At 36.7% G+C, this 25174-nt stretch overlaps 1 protein-coding gene across 3 annotated transcripts in view; it reads left to right on the top strand.

Moving 5' to 3' along the window:
- ATG5 (autophagy related 5) overlaps positions 1 to 24508 on the top strand; it is a 131175-nt gene extending 106667 nt beyond the window's left edge. For all 3 annotated transcript variants that reach the window (XM_040474286.1, XM_040474287.1, XM_040474288.1), the window contains 2 exons: positions 3343 to 3460; positions 22317 to 24508. In XM_040474286.1, the coding sequence (XP_040330220.1) occupies positions 3343 to 3460; positions 22317 to 22453 (255 nt within the window). In that variant the 3' untranslated portion in view covers positions 22454 to 24508. The remainder of the gene's footprint in view (positions 1 to 3342; positions 3461 to 22316) is intronic.
- Positions 24509 to 25174: the final 666 nt, after the last annotated feature.

The raw sequence follows: 25174 nt of genomic DNA, 5'->3' as shown, positions 1-25174 counted from the left end.
ATGGTAATAGTACAAGGCCTTCCCCATCCCCCACCCCTCCACCAAGCAAAAAACACCATTATAAAGGTTGTTGAAGTCATACCTTTATTATAACTGCTCAGATTTGGGAGAGTAGGAAGAGGAGAGGTAAGAGAAGTAGGTAAGAGAGGTAAGAGAAGGCCATTTCCCTAGGAATAGGAGTGGAGAACACTTCCTGTTTTTTAATATCTCGCTAAGCCCCCTTGGGGCCTTTTAAAAAGTATATTGTTTTCAGGTTGTTATAATATATATTTTAATAGCTAACCACTTCACAATTAGGTCACCAAGTAGGGGGTGAATGAATCCTGAAAATGTTTTTTGACTTTGCTGAAAATCTTAGTATTTTCAGATCAGACTGGGGATGATACATTTTAACTTTATTTTTATTAATTGAGGGTATCGTCCTGACCCAGCCCCAGTTGTCATCACATAGGCTCGCGTTATTCAGACAGCCTCTCACCCCTCTTCCAAGTCACCGTACACAGTGCTGCTTTCCATTAGTCTTGAGAAAAAGCCTCTTTCCTCACGTCACTTCCTTTGCTAAAAAGTCTTAAAAGCCTCTCCATCGCCTGGAAGATAGAAAGCCCTAAGTGGGTAGTGGCTATTTTAAATTATTACTACAGCCCTCTATTCATTTATTTATTCTTTGAACTCCCCTAACCCTTATTATTTTCACATAGTTAATCCTTGATTTTACATGATGTTGTTCTCAGTTTCATCTTGTGTGAAATGTATGTGCTTCCTAAATTAAAGGATACCAGTCATACTTTTAGAAAAATCCAGAAAGAGTTCAATTAGTGAAGTGAATTGCATTATAGTCAGTGCATATTAATTATCAAGATTCTTACCAATTATCGAGGTTTTTTTTCATTGCCACAGATACTTAACTGTTATTGGAATATAATTTTTAACATTTGTTATGTATCCACTAAATACACAGTATAAAGCTGGGAAAGGTAGCTCACATGTTATATACTGTGTCTGTTTTTTCGTACATTTTAGTTTAATATCCACACTTAAAAACAGATGTTTTTTTAACCAAATTTATAATAGTTATGTTGAAGAAATTGAGATATACCTCTGTGATTAAAAAACAAGCAAACTTGCTTTTTAATGGTTTAATGTCTTTAATGGTTAGGTATTTGAAGTAATTTTTTTAGAAAGCACTGTATGTAAATATGAGTACATTTACTTACAAAGTTATTCTTTTGTATGTTTTTATGATTTTTCACCCCTGGAAACTTAAAGTAAAAACTTACCATCTTAAAATGAAATAACAGTTAAGGGGAGAGGTATTTATTCTCTTTAACATTCATTCATTCATTCTGTGTGTCTCTCTGTGTGCTTGGCTAATTCTGACTCATTTCTATAACAAACTTAAGAGATACCAAATGTCCCAATGTTCCAAAGAAACCCAGGGGCAGAATCACTTAGCACATAAATGATAGTGCTATTCAGATGGGGTGATTCCAGGGCCTCTGCACTCTGTGTCATGATGAGGCTTTCCTCATCGTTGTTGTGCTCCTTATAGAGGCAGTGTAGAAAAATGAAACCACCCAGGCACCTTGGTGGCCCAGTCGGTTAAGCATCTGACTTCACTCAGGTCATGATCTCGCATTTGTGGGTTCAAACCCCGCATCGGGCTCTGTGCTGACAGCTCAAAGCCTAGAGCCTACTTCAGATGCTGTCTTCCCTCTCTCTTTCTGCCCCTCCCCCGCTAGCGCAGGCTGTCTCTCAGAAATAAATAAAACATTAAAAAAAGAGAGAAATGAAACTTAGTTTTAAAAGTGGGTAATACATTGAAATTATTAGCAGTAAATTATAACATAGTGGTAATAACAGTTGTCAGAGGATATTCTTTATCTGCTCTTTTGAAATTTTTTGGGGTTCTGATTTATTACATTTTTTTTTTTTTTTACTAAGTGATTTTATTTTATTTTTGAGAGAGAGCGTAAGTGGAGGAGGGGCAGAGAGAGGGGGGACAGAGGATCCCAAGCGGGCTCTGTGCTGACAGCAGAGAGCCTGATGCAGGGCTCAGACCCACAAACCATGAGATCACAACCTCAGCTGAAGTCGGACACTCAACCGACTGAGCCACACTAGCACCCCTGTTTTTAATTTTTTTAATAGAAGTATATATAGTTGATACACAGTGTTACATTAATTTCAGGCATACAGCATAGCGATTAGACAAGTCTATACTTTATGCTGTGCTCACCACAGCCATAGCTACCGTCTGTCACTACACAATGCTGTTTCAGTTCCACTGACTGTATTCCCTATGCCGTAACTTTCATCCCGGTGACTTATTCATTCCATGGAAGCCTGTGTCTCCTGCTCCCCTTCACCCATTTTGCCCCCCATCCCTCTGGCTACCATCAGTTCTCTATGAGTGTGTTTCTTGAGAATTTTCAAACATACATAAAAATTAAAATACTATAACAACTAAGCCCATATACCCTCCACCTAGATTCACCAGTAGTTAACATTTTCCTACATTTGTGCATGCTCTGTCTCACACATTCTCTCTCTCTTCATTCTCTCTCAACCATTTGAATATATGTTTCAGACAGCTTGGCACCTCATCCCTGAATATGTGAGCATGAATTTCTTAAAGGATATTGTCCTTATAACCATGATCACATCTAAGAATTTGACATTAATTCAGTAATATTATCTGATGTTCATTCTGTATTTCCCCAGTTATTCCAAAAATGTCTTTTATAGCTGATTTTTCCCCTCCAATACAGTATTCACTCAAGATTTATTTTTTGTACTTAGTTGTTATATCTTGCCAATCCTTTTTAATCTTTTCGTATTGATGTGTTTTGCCTTTGACTTATTTGAAGAGTTGAAGCCAGTTGTCCTTTTTTTTTAATTTTTTTTAAATGATTATTTATTATTGAGAGCCAGAGAGAGACAGAGCATGAGCATGGGAGGGGCAGAGAGAGGAGGAAACACAGAATCTGAAGCAGGCTCCAGGCTCTGAGCTGTCAGCATGGAGCCCTACGTGGGTCTGGAACTCACAAACCGTGAGATCATGACCTGAGCTGAAGTTGAACTGAGCCACCCAGGCGCCCCTCTGGCCCGGTATCTTTAGATGTCAAACATTTTGGATTTGTCCGATTGCTTCCTCACGATTAGATTTACTTGAGGTTGTGTTAAACATTTCTGGTGATATTACCACATTAGTGATGTCATATGCTTCTGATTACACTATATCAGAAGGCATCTGATGGCAGCTTGCAATTTCTGATCTATAAATTTGTAATTCACAGCAACAAAGATGTAAATGTTTGAATTCTGTTTTCATTTTTCAAATAGACAACGACTGAACGACCTTTCATTCAGAAGCTTTTTCGTCCTGTGGCTGCAGATGGACAATTGCACACACTAGGTGATCTCCTCAAAGACGTTTGTCCTTCTGCAGTGGCTCCTGAAGGTAACACAGTCAGCAGCTCTAACACGTTTCTTTCATGTCTCTTTATGACTGAGGTGTAACATAAGCATTCTGCATTTATAAATCACGTTTCCTGGTTCCTTCAGGAAAATGTTTTCATTATCTTGTAAGGGAACAGTCTTTTGAAACAGAATCACTTAATGTTTAATTTATTACTTTATGTATTTTTGACACTAACAAAGTAAGGAATTGACTATCTCTGCTTTTAAATTACTCTCTGACATCACACACTCTCTTACCACATCTCTGGTGCCCTGGGTCTTTCATTTCTAGCTTCAGTTCTAGTAAATACTGTTTTAAATTTTACATTGTGTTTCTTCATTCTCTAGGAACAAGAGATGGTAAAAAATTTTCTTACCTTTGGTTGAGAATTTAAAGTTCAAAATACTGAATAATGGATAAGCATTTTATTTGAATTTTCTGCCACTTCCTAAAGTTTCACTCAGCATTGTTCTCTTTGACGTTGACATTTCACATGTGCGATTGAGAACTTGTCCTATTTCATAGTCCTCATTTTGTAACGTAGGTTAAAATTATTTTCCTGTAGGCAAAGGAAAAATAGCAAAATTACTGAATTCTGTTTTCTTAATTGCAATATAAGGAATGCAAAGAAAGTGCAGAAGTAAAAAAATAATAAATGCTATCATCCCCCTACCCCTGGAGACCACAGTTGACACACACATGTGTATGGACACTAGAGTATTTGAGAGGGGTGTGTGTGTGTGTGTGCGTAGAATTGTATGTCCTGCTGTATCTTTCACCTAACAGAACATGAGCATAGTTTCAGTCATTAAAAATTCTCTAAAGCTATTTTTTTTAATGGCACTGTGGTCCTTCATATCAGTGTACCATAATTTGATCATCACCCTGTTATTGAATAATGACTTGCAACCAAGCAATTGGTTACCAAGCTAAAGGGGAAATTTCAGTGGACTATTATTATACTTGTTAATATGTTACACAGACTTATATTTATCATGTAGAAAAATTTAAAGCTTGCTACTTTGTATCCCTTATGGAAAGAGGTAAGGCATTTATAAGTATATTACTATTATTATAACAGTATAACTTCAGTGGATAATGGTATGTTTCTTATTAACATATTTATTCAAAGTTGGGATGATTATAGTATTACTTACATGACTAATAACTCTTATCACACAGTTCAAGAAGCATGTAGTGTCTAAGGAAATAGTTTGCCTAACAACTAGAATTGGAAACCGAGTGGGACTAGGGAAATGTTGATATTTCAACCTAAATGACTAAACAACGAGTATGGAACTCAGAATAAGTCATTTGGTGTGTGAATGCAACTATTTTCCTTAACAATATGTTTGCCATCCCTGGCATTCCTGTGTGTTATCAGTTCTTCTAAAATGCACGAATGCTGGAGCACCTGGGTGGCTCAATCAACGTTGGACTCTTATTTCAGCTCAGATCATGATCTCACACTTGGTAGGATTGAGCCCCACCTCAGGCTCCCTGCTGGGAGCCAAAGTCTGCTTGGGGTTCTCTCTCCCTCTTTTTCTGCCCCTCCCCCATGCACACGCTCTGTCTCTCAAAATAAATAAATAAAGTTAAAAATTAAAATGCACGAGTGGTCAACAGCAAGGGGGAAGAGGGGCATCTAAAATATCATCAGAACCAGTACCAGAAAGGATTGATGAGAAAGATCATTGACTGGTACTCAAAATTGTCGAAGTTAAAAAAACTTTCATTGGTGTAAGAGGTTATAAATATTATTGTATAAGGTCATACTATATCATCTGTCATCACTGTGCTCTACTAGACTATGCAGTCCAGGACGTTTGATGGTGTCTTACACATCCTCGTATCTCTAGTGCCAAGGTAACAAAGTTTACTCGGTATTTCATGTACTGAATTGTTTCTTTGTGTCGTTACCTGAAACACTATTTAGGATCATTAAATCATGGCATAATTAACATTAACTTTATTATAATATGTTGCAGAATCATAATCTATCTTTATTGGTGTATAATTTTAGTCGTCACTAAGAGTTTCAGTTAAATAGTTTTTTGGCGCTTCAGTTTTTAGTTTTAATAAATTTGTAAGTTGAACAGCCATCACCATAATCTAGTTTTAAAATATTTCTATCACTTCCAAAAATTCCTTTATGCTTCTTTGCAGCTGATCTCTTTTCCCACTGCCAGTTGTAGACAACTCCTGGTCTGTTTTCTGTCTCTGTAATTTACCTCTATTGGATATTTGCATAAATGCAATCATACAAAATTGCAACTGTTTTTTTTTCATTTAGTGTAGTGTTTTGGGGTTTCATCCATATTGTAGCATATATCAGTAGTTTTTCCTTTTTATATTGCTGAATAATATTTGATTGGGTATATATATATTTTGTTTATTCATTCACTGATTGATGGACATCTGGATTGTTTCCAGCTTTTCACTCTTCTGAATAACGCTGCTGTGAACATTTGCATACGTGTCTTTGTGTGGACATACGTCTTTATTTTTCTTGGGTTGGATTCCTAGGAGTGGAATTGCTAGGTCATGCGGTAGGTCTGTGTTTAATTTTTTAAGAAACTGCTAAACATTGGCAAAGTGGCTGCATCATTTTACAGTGTTACCTGCTTCACAGCCTCGCCAGCATATATTTTTTTGTCTTATAGCCATCCTAGTGGTTGTGTAGAGGTATCTCTTGGTTTTATTTTTTATTTCCCTAATGACTAATGATGTTGAGTGTGTTTTCATGTGCTTATTATTATTTGTGGATGTATTTGGTGAAATGTTTGTTCAGATTCCTTTCTCATTTTTTTCCTGGATTTTTTCATCTTATTACTGAGTTTTGAGAGTTATTTATATATTTTGGATACAAAGCTTTATTTTTTTTTTAATTTTTTTAAGTTTATTTATTTATTTTGAGAGAGACAGAGCCCCTGGATACAAATCTTTATCACACATATGATTTGCAATTATTTTCTCCTAGTCTGTGACATGGCTTAATTTTCTTTTGAAAAATAAAAGTAGGGGCACCTAAGTGGCTCAGTCAATTAAGTGTCCAACTCTTGATTTCAGCTCAGGTCATGTTCTCATGGTTGGTGAGTTCAAGCCCTGCATGGGGCTCTGCACTAGCAGTGTGGAACCTGCTTGGGATTCGTTCTCTGTCTCCCTCTGTCTCTGCCCCTTTCCTACTCACACACTCTCTCTCAAAATAAATAAATAAATAAATAAATAAATAAATAAATAAATAAATAAATAAAGACATTTTAAAAGAGTATACTTACCTAAAAAAAAAACAAGAAAAGTAAAAGAAAAGGATTTAATTTTGATGGATCCTTATTAAAGTTTTTATGTATTACCTTCAGTTAAATAATTTTGTTTATTAAACTTATTCTTTTGAACTCAGGTTACAGAAATTTTCACTGAGAAATTCCCAGTAACTTTTATTGATTCAGGAATAACCTTACCATTCTATTTCATTTTCTCCATGCTATAAGGATTGTTTTTTTTTTTTTTTTTTTAATCTGTTTACTGTCTGTTTTTCCACATTCTTGAAGATTTGGGAATATAGATTAGTTTTTCTATTTGAAGTACAATTAAAATGCTAATCATTTTTATTGCTGACAGAAATGGAATTCATATACCTCATACCTGCCCCCACTGCAAACATTGGCTTTCAGTTATTCATTTCTCTGTACTGTATTTTTCATTCTTTTTTAGTACTTTGTAGTGTTTTAAAGAACAGTGAAAAACGCTTATATCAACTAAAAGCAATTGAAATTACTTTATATGGTGGCAGATGGTACCTAGACTTACATGGTGATCATTTCATGATGTATGTAAATGTTGAATCACTGTGTTGTACACCTGAAACCCATATAATATTGTATGTAAACTCTTCTTCAGTTTTAAAAAAAGGAGCAATTGAAATTTAAAATTTAATATTGAAATGTCTACCTTGCTGTTCTTTTCTTAGATACTTTTTGGCAGTCCACTTTGAAAAACATTATGTCATTTAGAATTTACTTCTTTATAAGATCCTTGACTTCTGAGTGAGAACATCACTAAGAAACTCAAAACCTTGGTAGAAGGCTGTTCTACTGCAATATGTGCCCTAGCCAGAAGCACAATTAACAAAGACACAGAGTGATGAAAGCTTTTTCTAGAGGAAAGCAGGAAGAAGATTGGTTGGGTGTTAATTTTGTGTTTGACATCTTTAAAGAATCCTCAATTATCCAACCTTAAAGTTAATGTAGTTCAGGCTCTTGACTTCTTTTCTTTTTTTAATGATTATTTATTTTGAGAGAGCGCTTGCGAGCCGGGGAGGGACACACAGAGGGAGAGGGAGAATCCCAAGCAGGCTCCACATTCAGCGCTGAGCCCAATGTGGGGTTAAATCTCAAGAACTGTGAGACCATGACCTGTGCCAAAATCAAGAGCTGGACATTTAACCGACTGAGCCACCCAGGTGCCCCCAGGCTCTTGATTTCTTAGATGAGTAGCTGAGGGTCTCTTGGCTACTTAGTGGCAGAACTAGGTTTAGAACTCGAAGTCTCCTTCTCCTGGTTTACTAGTTTTTCTGCTTTACTCTGCTTCCATTTGTTTTCATTTTCACTTTTCCAACCTTTTAACTTTTTTATTTAGTTTAAAACAGCATTCTGAAATGTTTGCTTTTTCCCTCTTTATCCTATGATTTCTGTTTTAATATCTCATCTTGCTTGCTTACAGTGTATTTACTGGTAGGATCTTAGGAACCTGAGCTTCTGTTGTTATTTTGTCCATGTTGTTATTTTAGTGCTCCTGTGTATAATTCCAGCCACTTTTCCTCTTAAACTTCTTGAAATGGTGGCTCTGACATTCAGGCAAGAAAATGAACAGCAGTCACGTGCTTTGCGCTGGTGCACTCTGTCGAAATGCACCCCCGTGCTCTTTTGCCATTCCTACATCTGGATCACAACAACACGTGCAAGATTAGCGTGACCCAGCACAAATTTGTGAGGTCGTTTTATTCTTTTAAAGGCTCTTTATTCTCTCCTAAATTTGTGCCTGCGCAACCTGCACATCCATCCCTAGAGAGTACGCGGTGTGATTCCCCTTACATTTTTTGAAGGGGCCAGTGAGGTAGCCACACTCACAACTCTAATCCACAGACTGCCTCTCAGGCAATTTCAGATGTTACAGGTGGATATCTTTGTGACAGGTTTCTTCCCAGCTGTCACGTGCTTACACCGATTGGAGTGCACACACACACACTGTACACACACTTCATTGAAATGATATAAACAGCATCTGTACTTTTGAGGTACTTTTGATAGTACCTTTCACACCAGGGGAGGCCACGTTTCTAACACCAGTATCTTATCTTTGGAAAAACTTTTATTTGCCTCTTCCTTTGGTAAGCTCATATTGGAAAATAACTGTCATTTCAGGATCTGTGGGGAGTATCCAAAACACCAAGTCACTGTTTCAGTAAAGAACTGTTTACTGTCTGGTTCAGTCCACCTGTGGTATTGTCTGTCAAATGGGAAGCATTTTGAAACACCTGCCCTCGACTTAAGTTGAAAGCGAAAGACTCTAAGACTGGGCGTGTGTGGATAAGAACTGGCTGTCATCACATGACGAAAAGAGAAAGTGCTTCATAAATGTTATGTGGCACCATTGTCTACTGCTCCTTACAGCAAGTGATTCATGCATGAAGGAATTTTGCCTTATTTCATCATATGAAAGTAGAGTGTACTAATATTTGTGAGGATGTGCTTTAGGTCATGGTTCTCGTGGAGTAACTAATGATGAGCTGCTTTGTGTGTTTCTTTTTTTGTTTTGTTTTGTATGTGGCTACAAGAGTTAGCCAAATTAGAGGTAACAGGAAATAACCAAAGGTGAGTTCAGGTAAAAATTTTTTTGTGGTGTCAGCGGTAGTTAAAATGACTCAGGGCTAAGCTACAGTACCAGACCTGAAGTGAAATATTTCTTTCTTCATTAATTAAAGACAACTTACAAAAAAATAACAAAAATTTAAAAATATAGCTTTTATTCTTTTACTTTGGGGAATACAAAACACCTATAAGCTTTGTCCAATCATAGTTTATTTCCCAGTTTTCTAAGGTGAAATATAAGAACCTAGTCAGTTAGGCTTATGAAAATGAAAATGTCTATTTTCACTTTTATAAATTTATTTCAGGGTTCCAATTGATCAGTACTCTGTCACACTTGGGCTGGTTTAATCCTGAATTCATATGTGATATTGTACAAGTGGAGTGTATGTGTAGGTAAAGGCTTATTTACATTCTGTGGCAAATCAGTAGTTTCCCCACATCTCTCTTACCAACAAGGACGATCCCGTAGCCACTTACCTTTTTCCATTTCCATTTCTGCTGTTTCCTGGGTTTTTTTTTTTTTTTTTAACTCTTTGAGACCCTTCCCAACTACCATTTAACTTTTGGTTTCCATTTGATGTTATGTATTTCATTCGTTATCCATCAGTTCCTTTGCATCATACTGTCTGCTGGCACTGGATATAGTAAGAGGTATGAGACATAGTTCGTGCTTTCAGGAGACTTGACTACAGTTGGAGTGGGCAGAAAGATGCCCGGATGTGGTGTGTGCAGGAATGGAGACATGCAAAGAATATTAGGAAGTGCCTGGAATTGCCCTTCCGTATTCTGAGCTGAGTCTTAAAAGATGAGCAGAAATTAGATGAAAAGGAGTGACCAGGTCATACGTACCACGTGGCCACCAAAGAAGTAGACTCCTTCACCAGCTACCCAGGGGCTGGTTACTAAGTGTAATATTTGGTCTAAAGCGCTCTTCTAAAATTTCCGTACTCTGTTTGCTGAGGGACTAGCCAATTTTTTTCTACTTCTCTCTCACAAATGTGCAGAAGATTTTCAGTGATGACAGAAATGTGGGAAAAGCATTGAGGAGCTAAGTGGTCTATTTGTTTCATTAGCATGTTGGAAGATAACAACTGAGACTAGAGGTAATTATAGACCCCATTTAGGTGGTCTAAGTTAAAGTTACAGTGCCCTAGGGGCGCCTGGGTGGCTCAGTCAGTTGATTTTGGTTCAGGTCATGACCTCAGGTTGTGGGATTGAGCCCAGGTTGGGCTCCGTGCTGAGCTTGGACCCTGCTTAAGATTCTCTCTCCCTCTCCCCCTCTCGCACATGCTCGCTCACTCAAAAAAATTATATTGCTCTATTGATATATGCTTTACAAAAAACAGTGGTTTTTACAAAAAGTAAAAAGAGATGGTGCATTCACCTTTTTTCTCCTTTGCTCTGTAAACATTAGATTGTGTTTATATGGTGAATTAACTGTTGGATGTTATAATAATTTTTTTAGACATAAAGCAATTAGAGAAAAGAAACATTTAAATTTCATGTTATTCATATGAGTCAGATCCTTTGAGTGCTAGAATTGAAGCTGGTTCAATTGATGTCTTGTGATTTGAGGTTTGAACCAACAACAGTCACTTTTGTCAGCATGATGACACTGACACATATTCATGCCACAGAAACATAAAACCTACAAACCCCCAAACTTCATCAGAACAAAGGTTTAGGAGTAAGAATAATGGGTTTTACAATTTTGGTAACTTTTTTTCATTCATTAGGATTCATTTTCATTGTAGTATCCCTTTGTACCTTCACACTGGGTTGGAAGATCATTTGGTTGGTTGTTTTCTTCTTTCTTTCCTTCTTTTCTTTCTCTTTCTTTCTTTTTTGTTTAATGCATCCAGGTTTCTTACTCTGAAATAAGGATGACTCCTGCTATCAGCCTCATAGAATGGTTGTAGGGTTTAAGGAAACAAAGTATTTGTTTAAAAGTGAGATTTCATGAGGTGCCTGAATGGCTCAGTCAGGTGTCCAACTCTTGCTTTCGTCTCAGGTCATGATCTCACCATCAGGGAGTGGAGCCCCTTGTCAGGCTCTGCACCAAGCCTGGAGCCTGCTTAAGATTCTCTCTCCCTCTCCCTCTGCCCCCCCTTCCCCCATCGCATGTATGCACATCTGCACGTGCTCTCTCTCAAAAAAAACAAAAAAACAAAAAAACAAAACCTCAGGCGTACCTACCTGTGTGACTAGGTCAGTTAAGTGTCTGACTCTTGGTTTCAGCTCAGGTCATGATCTCACAGTTCGCCAGTTTAAGCCCCATGTCAGGCTCTGTGCTGACAGGGCAGAGCCTGCATGGGATCTTCTCTCTCTGTCTCTTTCTCTCTCTCCCTTCCTCCCTCCCTCCCACTCTGCCCCTCCCATGCGCGCTAAAGTAAACATTTTAAAAAACTGCCAATAAATATTTGAAAAAAAGTGTTTAAGAAGGAACACTAAGAATTTGTAAAGACATGGGAAGATGTCCACAGAATATTAAATTTAAAAAATAAATAAAAGTGATGGGGCGCCTGGGTGGCTCAATCGGTTAAGCATCCAACTTTGGCTTGGGTCATGAACTCATGGTTCATGGGTTCAAGCCCTGCGTCAGGCTCTGTGCTGAGAGCTTAGAGCCTGGAGTCTGCTTCGGATTATGTCTCCCTCTCTCTCTATCCCTCTCCTGCTTGCGCTCTCTCTCTTTCTCAAGAATAAATTAACATTAAAAACATTTTTTATTTTTTATTTATTTTTAATTTATTTTTTTTTCAACGTTTATTTATTTTTGGGACAGAGAGAGACAGAGCATGAACGGGCGAGGGGCAGAGAGAGAGGGAGACACAGAATCGGAAACAGGCTCCAGGCTCTGAGCCATCAGCCCAGAGCCCGACGCAGGGCTCGAACTCACGGACCGCGAGATCGTGACCTGGCTGAAGTCGGACGCTTAACCGACTGCGCCACCCAGGCACCCCTAAAAACATTTTTTTAAATAAAAAATAAAGGTGAGATTTTATAATCGTGTTTTTCCAGGGTTTTACAATTAAAATTTTTTTCCTGCAGTTTTGTTAATATTTTTTTTTACAAATTACTGTGTTTATAAGAAATTTACAAAATAAAGTTAAAAGGAAGCAGTTTTTTCTTGTTGTTTGTTGATAATCCCACTCTGCAGAGACAGGTACTTGTTGATATTCGACATATGTACAGAAAGTATAAATTTATGATGACCTTTAAATGTAAATCAAAGGGCACCTGGGTGGCTCAGTCGGTTAAGCATCTGACCAGCTCAGATCGTGTTCACGCAGTTCATGAGTTTGAGTCCCGCATCAGGCTTTGTGCTGAGAGCACGGGGCCTGGAGCCTGCTTTGAGTTGTGTCTCCCTCTCTTTGCCCTTCCCCTCCTGCCCTCCCTCCCTCCCTCTCTCTGTCTCTCTCTGTCTCTGTCTCTCTGTCTCTGTCTCTCTCTCTCTCTCTCTCTCTCTTTCACATAATAAATGTAAACCAATATTGTAACTTTTTTTTTTAATGCTTATTTACTTTTGCGAGAGAGACAGAGTGTGTGCTGGGGAGGTGCAGAGAGAGAGGGAAATCCAGAATCTGAAGCGGGCTCCAGGCCCTGAGCTGTCAGCACAGAGTCCAAAGTGGGGCTTAAACAGAGGAGCTGTGAGATCATGACTTGAGCCAAAGTAGGACACTTAACTGACTGAGCTACTCAGGTGCCCCTGTAACTTCTTACATATCAGATTATGGCAAGAGTTCTATGCCACTGATTTTTTCCTTTTAAAAAAAAATTTTTTTTAATGTTTATTTATTTTTGAGAGACAGAGACAGAGTATGAGCAGGCAAGGGGCAGAGAGACAGGGAGACACAGAATCTGAAGCAGGCTCCAGGCTCTGAGCTGTCCTTTTTTTTGGTAAGAAATTAACTTCTGGACATGATTAGAATATACCAGAACTCTGGCTCTGGCAAGAAAGAAATAAGCTTACTTCACTAGGGCATCTATTTAATCATTGTGGCCAGCTCAATTATCATACACTTGTTAAAATATATTTAATGTAAAAATCTTAAGGCAAGGGATCTGACAGTGTTGCTGTTAGTGAAAGCTTTTCACTGAAGACTCTAAGCAGTGGTTCACACATTTATTTGAAGTTTCAGCTATTCACAAGTAACCATGGAAGGCCCATTCATAACTTTGCTGAGATACTGTGGGTCTGACATGTGGGACTGGGTCACTGGTCGCTTGCCCTCTCAGCCTCATCCTGACACTCCCTGGTCTTCGTTGTTCTCTCTCACTGGATGCATGTGCATATTTTATATTAAAAGATGATGTAGTGTCATTCACAATGGGAATTCAAAAAGTTATTTAAATATAGCCCTCATGAGCAAAGATCTTCACTCCAGTTTGGACACAAGCAATTTGTTAGGCTCAGTTTAAACTTGGTAATTGTAATAGAGTTTCTTTTCTTAAATTTATCATTTTGCCATCCAATTCTAAGTGCAAATGAGTGAAATTCTTTGCCTTGATTGTTTCATTCTCCCTCCATCTTTGTGCTTTGTCCCAACACATGGACAGTATGGACTAATCTTGGTCATACAGAACCTGTTCATGACTTATTCCACTGGCATATGCCTTTCCTAAGGTCACTGAAATAATAAAGTGATAATTTTCCTCATTCTCCATGAGTGAGGATGATGACATTACTGTGCCTGTCAGAAGATGCTTCTGATTTCCTCTCAATTCTTGTTCTTTACCTAAATCTCAAGAAGTTAAATGAATTAACCAGACTCCTTAAAAAGTGGGTGTAGACCCATCATCTTTAACACTAGAAAACAAAATTCCCTTAACAAAATAACACATGCAGGTGATTAAAAGCTAGTCATCTCTTCATTAAAAACTTCTGTGAGACCTCACTCTGGCCATATATAAATAAGTGTAATTATTGCTTACATTTTAAATAAAACAGTGAACTATTCTGTAATTCATACTTGACAAATATTAATGTTCCCTATTACACCCAACTAGAATTACTGGGTCATTTTATGAAAGCAGATCAAAAACATTTGAACCTATATTTCCAAAGTTTTATTTTGTTTTTGGGTTTTTTTTTTAAATGAACAAGTTTTAATGTCTAACTTTTATCACATTTTAATCTAATTACCAGGAGGCTTTTAGTCAGTTTATTAAAATGGTCTTTCAGTCTCTTAATTTAATACAATATCTTTTTATAGCTAATTGTGGGGGTTTTTTGGTTTAAACTTTGGTTTATGTTCTCATTAAGAAATATGAAGATTATAAGCAAAAGTCAATGAAAGAATTAACATGGACATGTTTTGAAAATCTTGTTTAAAATGTTAAGAATCTAGGCTCTGGGAATTTTTGGGGCAGATACAATTTGTAAAATACATAAAATATAAAAATTATGCATGGAAAGAGATATGTGGTATGTATTAATTGTGATATTATATGTTCATTAAGACCTGTACTACTAAGTGAGTATATATCAGGAAGAAGTTAATGTAAGTATTTTTAAATGGGTTTGTATTTCTCTGATAAACAGCACTCTCCTTCTGTTTGTGATCACAGGATAAAAGCTCTGTAAGCTTGTATATGTTCATTTTTACTGCTACATCATGTAGTGTGCTCTTAAGATTGAGATCTCATTCCCCAGGAAGCATTTCTGTCTAAGATTAATTGCCCTTTTAAAATCAGCGTTTGATGTATTCCTTTGGCTATATCCTGGCTTGGTTTAACCCTCTTTGACCTGACCTCACTGACTATTACCGCTGAGGCTGAGTCAAAATCCTTCAGCATGATGTATGCACTTCAGATTTCTGCCTGTGGTTTTTCATGTTGATGGATTCAATTAGTTGGCATTTTACTAATGAACATATCAGAGGTTAAAGAATTTATCAGACAGAACCAAATTGTTCAGACTAGTGGTAATCCAAAAGCTCATCTCTTTTATTTGTTTAAAACTTTTTCAGAAGTATTAAGTATTTTTCAGAAGTTTTACTTTCAGCATCACACATTCCAAGATAACAAATCAAGTCATTTTCTGCTGAATTATAAAATATAAATGTGAAACCACAAAGCTAAACACAATGGTTACAGCATTTGGTCTTAGATTTCTGCTATTCCATGTTCACAAGTATGAACTAAAAATAAAAGTTAAACTGAAATTTTCAGATTAAAGCATTTTCCTTTGAAGGAATACCATTCATTTCTCTAGCTTCCTTTAAATTCAAGGAGATTCACATATTTAGTATGCTTATTAATGGTAAAAATGAAATTCATGCATCTCTAGAATCTCAGCTAGCCTATTTTTAAAAACATTTAGGTCATATTCCTTATTGAAAATTGGCTAAAAAGTAAGGACTAAATGCAGATTGAGATGGGGAAGATTTGAGCCATTGCTAATAGAAATCTCTAAAAGGCAGATCTGTCACATACTGTCAGTTCTCAAATAATGACCTATTTTTAAATGTATAACAGAGATACTGGAAGGCTTTTTTCTCTACCTGAATGTTCTCATCTTTAAAAAAACAAACAAACAAACAAACAAACAAACAAACAAAAAAACCATTACCTAAAGTCTACTAAATAACATAACAATAGTACAGTCTAGCTCATTGGACTTGTCAGTGATATGTTTTACTAAGTATATTTGTTGAGAGTACAACTAACTTAATTCAGAGGGTTTACAGTCCGGAAGGAATTGTTTAAACTGTCATTCCTTCTCTTGTTTGCATAATAATCAAGTCTTTGGGTTTTCGTTGTTGTCATCTTTCTTTCTTCTTTTCTTTTTTTTTTTTTTTTTTTTAGCACGTTCATGAAATTTGTGTGCCACACTGACACTGCATAATAATGAGACTGAGTAATTCAGAGTCTGTATTAACATTAAGCCAAATTCTCACAGCCCTTTGCATGCTAATTACATAGTCAAATCCATGGTTTTTATATATCTTTTGATATATCTGGTACTGAAAGAATTACCGCATTCCCATAACTTTGTGTACAGGAAGGACAGGAAGAGAACCACAATGAGTGTTTACTTTTTGTTACTATACTATGATCTTTTAAAAACTAGTCTTCTGTCTTCACCTACTCTGTAATATTTTCAGCATTCTTGTGTTTTTAGGGAGTGAGCAGGAGAGAGGAGTGGGGAAGAGGGTCACTAATTTTACTGAGTACCTACTGGGTCTAAGCCCTGTGTACGACTGTGTGCTGAGTGCTCTACTTGGATATGCCACTTACTCTCCTGGGAAATTAGAAATTAGAAATTAGAATTCTTTATCCACACTATGACAGGAGGAAATTGAGACTCGGAAGATGAAGTGAATTCCCTAATAATTTAAAACTAGTGAATTATGCTAATTTGAACTCTGAAAGAAATATTTTGCTGTTTAAGCATAGACAACTCATACTAAAACTGGAAGATATGTTAGGGATCCTCTGTTCTAGAACGTGGTTTACAGACTGACCCATGGAGTCCTATCAGGAATTCCCATGGGTCGTAAGTCAGCAAAGCAGCAGGACTTGGGAGATGCTCAGTTCCAAATCAACCAGAGCTGCCCCTCCTTCACCTGTATAATTCTATACCCTTATTGTCGTAAGATTTATTCAAGGGAACATTGAAAAACAGACTTTATCCCAGAGATTGATTTAGAAGGTCTGGAGAAGAGGCCAGTTTATACATATTTTTAAATCTCCCAAATGATTCTAATCACCAGCCAGATTTGCAAACCATGGATCTACACAGACACCTTCATTTTATTTGTAAGGAGATACCCTGAAAGAGATCTGAGGCCTGCTGAGGCCTTCATTACCAGAATTGGAATTCAACTTGCCTGCCTCCCAATTCATCTTTCAGTAGCACCTTGTTAACCAACGATTAACCATACTTGTTCCTTCATGTCTTGTTTATATTATTATGTCTATCATTATGTTCATGGTGTGTATTTTATATATACACACATATATAATACATATATTACTACATACATAATTTATATATATATACACACCGTTATATAGGCATCACTTTTATATATACACAAGAAGTTAATATTGAAAATTTATAGTTTTCATTAATGACTTGTGTGGCTAATGCAAATTTTTTTTGCTTCCAGATCTAATTCTTACCATTCTAATCATACAACCAACATCTGTCTGAATGTATTTTTCTTTTCAATTTTTTTTAATGTTTATTTATTTTTGAGAGAGACAGAGAGTAGAATGTGAGTAGAGAGAGAGGGAGGCACAGAATCCAAAGCAGGCCCCAGGCTCTGAGCTGTCAGCACAGAGCCTGATGTGGGGCTCGAACTCACGAGCTGTGAGATCATGACCTGAGCCGAAGTCGGATGCTCAACTGACCGAGCCACCCAGGCACCCCTGTATTTTTCTTAAAATGTCACACAGCTCTAAAAATGCTCACTTTAAAGTAGATGCTAGTTAAGAATTGAGTTTATTTTTATTAGCCTATTGGTGATAATACAAAATTATATGATACATTTACATTTTTATCTTTTATAGTATTTATAAGTAAGATAAATATAAGAAATGAAATTTTATTGTGATATTCTTTGTGTTGATATAAGATCTCTTCGGATTTACTATCTGACTCTTAAAGTGAATTGAATTCTACCTTTATCTAATGAGTATACATATCTATGACATAACTTTCTGTCTTTTTCCTTAATTTACAAACCCAAAGTATTTATGAATGACTGTCCTTATATTTACAAGATGGATTAAAATAATTAGGTTTAAAATTGCTATGCAGACATTTTACAAAATAATGATGCACACTGTTCAAAATTGTCAAGGTTAAGAAATTGAAAGAAAGGCAAAAACTAAACAAATTAAAGAAGAGTATAGAACAGGAAAATTCAATACAATGTGTGATTCCTGGACTAGATTCTAGACAGGGGAAAGCAGTAATTGGGATAGTTGATAAAGTTTGAAATGATTACAGAATAGCATTATATCAGTGTTGATTTTTCAATTTTGATAGCTGTATTATGATTATGTAAAAGAATATCTTTATTAGCGAGTATACACTAACATTTGGGGGAAAGGGCATAGTATTTCTAATTTACTATCTAATTATTCAGAAAATAATTGTATACACACAGAATGATAAAGCAAATGGGGCAAGATGTAAGCAGTTGATGAATCTCGGTGAAGGGGAATCCTTGTACTACTCTAGAAACTTTTCCAGAAGTTTGAAATTCCATCAAAATCAAGGGGCACCTGGGTGGCTCTGTCATTTAAGCTTTCGACTCTTGATTTTGGCTCGGGTCATGATCCCAAGGTTTGTGAGATTGAGCCCTGCATCAGACTCCTCACAGATAGCATGGAGCCTGCTTGGGATTCTCTCTCTCCCTCTTTCTCTGCCCCTCCGACACTTGCACTTTCTTTGTTTCTTTCTCTCTCAAAATAAATAAACATTTAAAGATATCAAAGTTGCCCCCCCCCACAAGAGGCCTTTTCATATAGAACTAGTCCACTTGATTACTGTCTCAAATGTTTGCCTACTTTAAAGCATCGAACCACCTTAAAAAACATCTGAGTGGGTGAAGTATGGTATAACATTTTTCTCCTGAGTCATTTGCTTTGTAGTGATATATTTCTTGTTTCCAAGTATTAAATTCTAGATTCCCATTTTGAAACACAAAGACATACTTACCAAAAACATTTACTTTAACAATATTATCAAGTGTTTCCTTTCTACTGTTAGGAAAACAAGAAAATCTGCTAAGTTTTCCCTGCTCCATTTTGTTCTGATATTACCAAAATGTCCAATCGTGCTCTGTAGTTATTTGTGGTGGCATGCGTTCAGGTGATAGCATATGTGCTGCTTGGCTTATCTGGAAACATTTAGACTTTCTAGTGTTTTAATAACCAAAACAGTTTCTATAGGTAGAGCTCTTCTCTCTTCTGCATAGTAGTGCCAGCCATCAGAAATTATTCTCTCAACTTTAATTTTGGTGGTGTCTTCTGGTGGTGTTTTCTACCAGCAACAAAATTATCCAAGTTCTGAAAACACTTATTGACCAATTACTAAGTGTCAGGCACCAAACTGGCACTGGGGATACAGTGATGAATAAGAGAAACTTTAATAATTCCGAGGGAACTGCTATTCCATTCTAAGAATTCCTCTGGTGGCAGTTGTGTCATTGGGGTAAGTCAGAAAACAAGAAAGATAAAAAATGTAGGTAGGGACAAAATATATATTTAAAAGCTTAAACTGTTGTGTTGGGGAATATGACAGTTCCAGATGCATTTTTACAGTTGTCTTAGTTAGTGACACTTTTATGATACATATTAAAAGTGGCCCCAATTTAGGGCTGGGTGGCTCAGTTGGTTAAGTGTCTGACTTCCGCTCAGGTCGTGATCTTGTGGTTCACAAGTTTGAGCCCTGCATCAAGCTCTGTGCTGACAGCTCAGAGCCTGGCACCTGCTTCGGATTCTGTGTCTCCCTCTCTTTCTGCCGTCCCCCACTCACACTCTGTCTCTCTCTCGCTCTCTCAAAAATAAATAACACATTAAAAAAAATTTTTTTTAATAAATAAAATAAAATTTTTTTAATAAATTTAAACCAGAGAACCGGTCCTGCCTGTTCAGATCTCTCATAATGTGATTTATTAGGTTTGTTATACAAAGTATTTGAATAGTGCTTATGTTCTCCACCTTATATTGTACAACTCAGACTCCCTCCATCCTTTTTGTGTAACAGGGTTGGTCTTTAGCCTTTCAGACACACTTATGCATATAAGTGTGCCATATTGTATTCTCACATTTAAATACCACTTTAGGTACAATGTTTTGGATTATTGAGTTGAGACTTGTTTCTTATATTCTGTTTCAGTGTATCCAAAGGTAGCTCTGGTTTAAGGAAAAACTTTACAGATAAGGAACTCTTACACCACTGTTCTTTCATTTTTTGACTCAGTGCTAAGTAGGAGGAAGATTCTGAGAATATTAAAGTATTTCAAAGAAATATACATAAGAATATGAAAAGAATGATACCGGAAATGTTTTCAAATATTCTAAGAAAGATTTAATGCAGTAAAAATTTGGCAATCTAGAACTTACAAAGAATGAATCATTCCAGATACCTGAGGGTTTGTCCATTTGAATACCAAGAGTTTAAAATCTTAGTACTAATACGATACTTTCTATAGTATTCTGTACCTTGTTTAATCCTTTATTTATAGATGATTCCCATCATTATGAAAATTAGTCATTGTAGGGGCGCCTGGGTGGCGCAGTCGGTTAAGCGTCCGACTTCAGCCAGGTCACGATCTCGCGGTCCGCGAGTTCGAGCCCCGCGTCGGGCTCTGGGCTGATGGCTCGGAGCCTGGAGCCTGTTTCTGATTCTGTGTCTCCCTCTCTCTCTGCCCCTCCCCCGTTCATGCTCTGTCTCTCTCTGTCCCAAAAATAAAATAAAAACGTTGGAAAAAAAAAGAAAATTAGTCATTGTATTAACAGTAGAGATCACAGCTGTGTAAAAACACAATGCAACAAAGATTGTCAGAAAAATCAAAACAAAGCATTTTTTTAGGTGAGAAGTATTATGAGGGGATACTTTTTTCCAAAATTATTTTAAAGTATGGCAGTGATTCAGGGGTGTGTTTTGGAACTTCTACATGGTTATATTTGGGATTGATAGTGCATTTGTTAGTTTTTTCTCTTTGGCATCATTGTATCAATTCTGTGTAGTGTGTTTGTGTCTGCTCCTATTGTCAGTCTGTTGGCTGTCACCTCCCAGGACTCGTGCTGCCTCTAACAGGAAGTTTAAATACTACTTTAAAAGGGTCTCTTGTTTGAGGTGCCAGCCAAGCCATTATCACCATACATCATCAGCCTGTTTTGCCTGGACATTAGAGAACTAGGGATGAACAGAGCACAGAAGGAAAAGGAGGGAGGGTATTTCCCTCTCATATAGTTCCCTGAGTTCCCTGTTTTCCTTGTTGTCTTCTGTGTCCAGGAAGCTGAGAGCTTTAGACATTGTATTTTGGAGAGATTAAAAGAGACAAACCAAGAACTGTGCTGAAGGAGTGACACAAAGTTTCTTGAAGGTGGTTTTGTTTCGCTCTCAAAAAAGGAATCTCAAAAAAATCTCAAAAAAAGGTTTTGCTTTCTTTGTCTTCCTATTACTACCAAGGAAATGGTTCTGAGGGAATCATAAACTAACAGTTTCAAGGAACCCGCTGTTTTCTTTACAGGTTGTCAATACAGCATATCAGAAGCATAAAAGATACAAAATTAACCCTAAATTTGTAATACAATTTGAATTTGAAAGAAAAGTGTGAATTGCAGCTCTCTTTCAATTAGCCAATGGATGTTAACAGAAATCAATCAGTTTTCATGACTCTAAAACAGGACTCCTGAGTCAGACTCTTCGTTCCTTGTCTTGAAAACTGTAACTCCATGTCTCTAAAACTTTCTGATACATATTTGAAAAACTTGATTGAAAATGAACCTACAGCTCCCATCTGTTTCATTAAACATCTTCCCAAACACCAATCTTATTCTTGATGATTTCTAGTCATATTTCTGTCTTACATATTTCAGATATATATATTGACCTATTTCATATATCTGTCATATTTAATAACCATTTAGTACAGTTTTTAATGTGTAACTAAAATAAATTTTGGTCAGTGGGTACATTGGGCTGTTTTCTCCACTATGGTTTCATTAACGTCAATCTTAGGTAAGCACAGTAATTAAGAAAGAATGAATACTTTCACATATAGCAACAGAATTTTTATCAGAATTCATTGCAACCCTCAGGTTTCTGTTTTGGGTGATACATATTGCAACATTTCAACTTTCTCCATGTCCACATTTCCTGCTCAGGAGACAGACCAGGTTTAACTGTTCAAGCTGTAAAATCCATTTAACTCACCCAGGACTTCCAAAAGGCAGCAGAATATTTTTTTTCTTCTGTTTTGGCCCTTCCTGATTACTGTTGGATTTCTTTCTTGGAATAGATGGGGAAAAAAAGAATCAAGTGATGATTCATGGAATTGAGCCAATGTTGGAAACACCTCTGCAGTGGCTGAGTGAACACCTGAGCTACCCAGATAATTTTCTTCACATTAGTATCATCCCGCAACCAACTGATTGAAGGATCAAGTCTATGCCTGAATGGAATTGCCCTTAAACAGGATTTACCAGAGCATGCCACCCTTCTGCTTCAGTCAGGTCTAGTGGAGGCAACCTGACCAGAAACACTGCTGCAAGCCAAACAGGAAGATGATTCCATGTCAGATAAGGGCACTCGGGCTGGTCTTACTTTGCATCACCACTGCTTTCCTCCACTGCCGTCATTAAACCTCAGCTGCGGCATGAAAGACTTCACAGGACCACTGCGAGTCTTCTGTTTTCTTGTAAAATATAATGAAGCCGAAACCTTTGGCCTAAGAAGAAAATGGAAATATGTGCCACTCGATTTGTATTTCTGATTAACAAATAAACAGGGGTATTTCCTAAGGTGACCATGATTGAACTTTAGCTCGAGGGAGTGGAAACATTGGTTTAATTTTCTAGAGAATTCGACTTAAGAAAGTAAAAGAGAAATTCTGTTATCAATAACTTGCAGTAATTTTTTGTAAAAGATCCAATTACAGTAAACCCATCTTTCCTTAATGAAAATTTCCTATGTTTACAGTGTCTATTGGTATGCAAACAATCTTGTAACTTTGATAATGAACAGTGAGAGATTTTTAAATAAAGCCTCTAAATATGTTTTGTCATTTAATAACATACAATTTTGTCACTTTTCCAGTACTTTCTGACTCACACACAGTAGATCACTGTTTTTACTCTGTGTTACCATTCACGCGGGTCGTCATTGACAAGGAGTGGATGGAGGGCATAGGATAGATAACTTGTCTCAGGAGTTGTTATAGAATTTCTTGCTGCCGATTTTTAAATCTATGTGCTTTACATGCTAAAGGTATAAATGTTACCAGTTATCTTTGCTGTTTTATCACTGTAAACACTGTCAAATCGTAGTATGCTAAGTATCTGTATAAGATAATTTTTCATTATTTGGAAAAAACCCAGTCCTTTCCAAGCAAGTGTTTTTCATTGGCTTCAAGTCTGATATTTCACTGTGGCCCCTGGCAGCCAGTCTTTGAAGTCTAAAGATTACCAATCTCTTGACTTAACTTTACCAAAAATATTCAGAGGTTCCTGGAGTTCTTTTTCAGCATAAGGAAGGTTTTGCTGCACTTTATTACCATGCTGCTGGGATTCTACCAGCTGAACGTACTTGTGCATTACAGTGTTTCTTGTGAGCTAGCTTGCTATCCATATTGAATGTCGACCCATTTGAATATGCTAAAAGATGTAGTATCATACAATAATGATTTTAGATTCCATAATAAAAATGAATGTTCTTCTTATAAAAAATTGTGCGAATGTCAAAGTGAGATCCTGCTAGTGCTCACTGCTTCCTTTTTCCTTTTGCGATTTTCACCGATTAATAATAGCATATTTATTCACAGAAAGAGATGAAGTTAGTCAAAGAGCAGATATTCTGGAATGAAATGTATAAGGCTCAATCAAAAAGAAAAACATAGGGTACCAACATGAGAAAATTTGACATAATTATCAATAAAATGAAAAGTGCCATTTTAGTAAAGGCAGAAAAAAATAATATTTGAGTTACTTAAGGACAAAAAACCCACTGACTTGTATTTTTTCAAAAGAGGTTGATCTGAATATGATTGTTCACATTAAAAGTGTTTATTCGTCTATTCAGTTTGGGGGTTTTCCCCCTTGATGTTTTGACAGACTGAAGTGAGCTTTAGTGAACAAAAGGATCAAAATGCCAGGGAGTGCTAAGCTATGAAGAAGAAAGTGTGGTAAGAACGGTAAGCTGTAGTAGTTTTCCACAGACAAGACCAGTTTGAGGTTTCTGCAGTGGGCTCAAGTGAGCTATACTGATCTTGACTTCCAGATTTGAAAGTAAATGTTATCAAGCCATTGCCCGTTGTTACTTGCTCATTAGTACACCAGCATCATAACATATTACTCTACTCTAGTCCCAGGTAAGTCAAGCCCCGGTCCCCAGAGGAAGAATACAAACAGAAATTAGTGCTGGCTTAAATATCTATTTTTGTTTCTTTTTATTTGAATATTTAAATTTTATGGTTTATTAAAAAATTAAATACAATTTTGTGTCTGTCATTATTTCCAGAAGTTGGAAATGAAATTTCTATAAAGCAAGTTACCTATTGGGGAAATTATTAAAATTTCCTTAGTCTTATGCTTGCCTGAAAGTCTCTCAAAGCAGTAAAAAATATGAGGAATAAAGGAGAACGTACGAAAGGGCCATAGATCTCTACGTGCTTGTTTCACTCACTCTTGGTAGTGACCCACCACCAAGAAAATGACAACATGTTTTTAAATTATTGGCATTGTTAACTAGGAAGGTATAAATTCAGCCTAAATAAAGTAAATCACTGCTTGTCCGTCATAATGTTGTTTTTCATTTGGATGACCTAAGTTCTGACCATGGATAGAGTTGAATTGACAAGCACCTTCTATATCTAGAAACCCAAAGTAGCCTGCTCATAATTAAACAGAGTTGACCTCCCAGTCTAGAGCGTGGTGATGTATAGACCATACTCCAGTCAGTTGAAGGTGAACCCATAAATGCATTAAGTCCTGTTATATTGACCACCCCCCCCCCCCATTCAACTGGAAACCAGGTAGGAATTGATCATTTTGCTAAGAAAACAATATACAAGATTTGATATTGAGTGATAGTAACTTTAAAAAAATTTTTTTTAATGTTTATTTTATTAGAGAGAGACAGAGACAGAGCATGAGCAGGGGC

This window comes from Herpailurus yagouaroundi, unplaced genomic scaffold (assembly GCF_014898765.1).
Source record: "Herpailurus yagouaroundi ecotype Mexico unplaced genomic scaffold, PumYag 139, whole genome shotgun sequence".
Lineage (NCBI taxonomy): Eukaryota > Metazoa > Chordata > Mammalia > Carnivora > Felidae > Herpailurus > Herpailurus yagouaroundi.
This window is presented reverse-complemented; position numbering and strand designations above follow the sequence as displayed.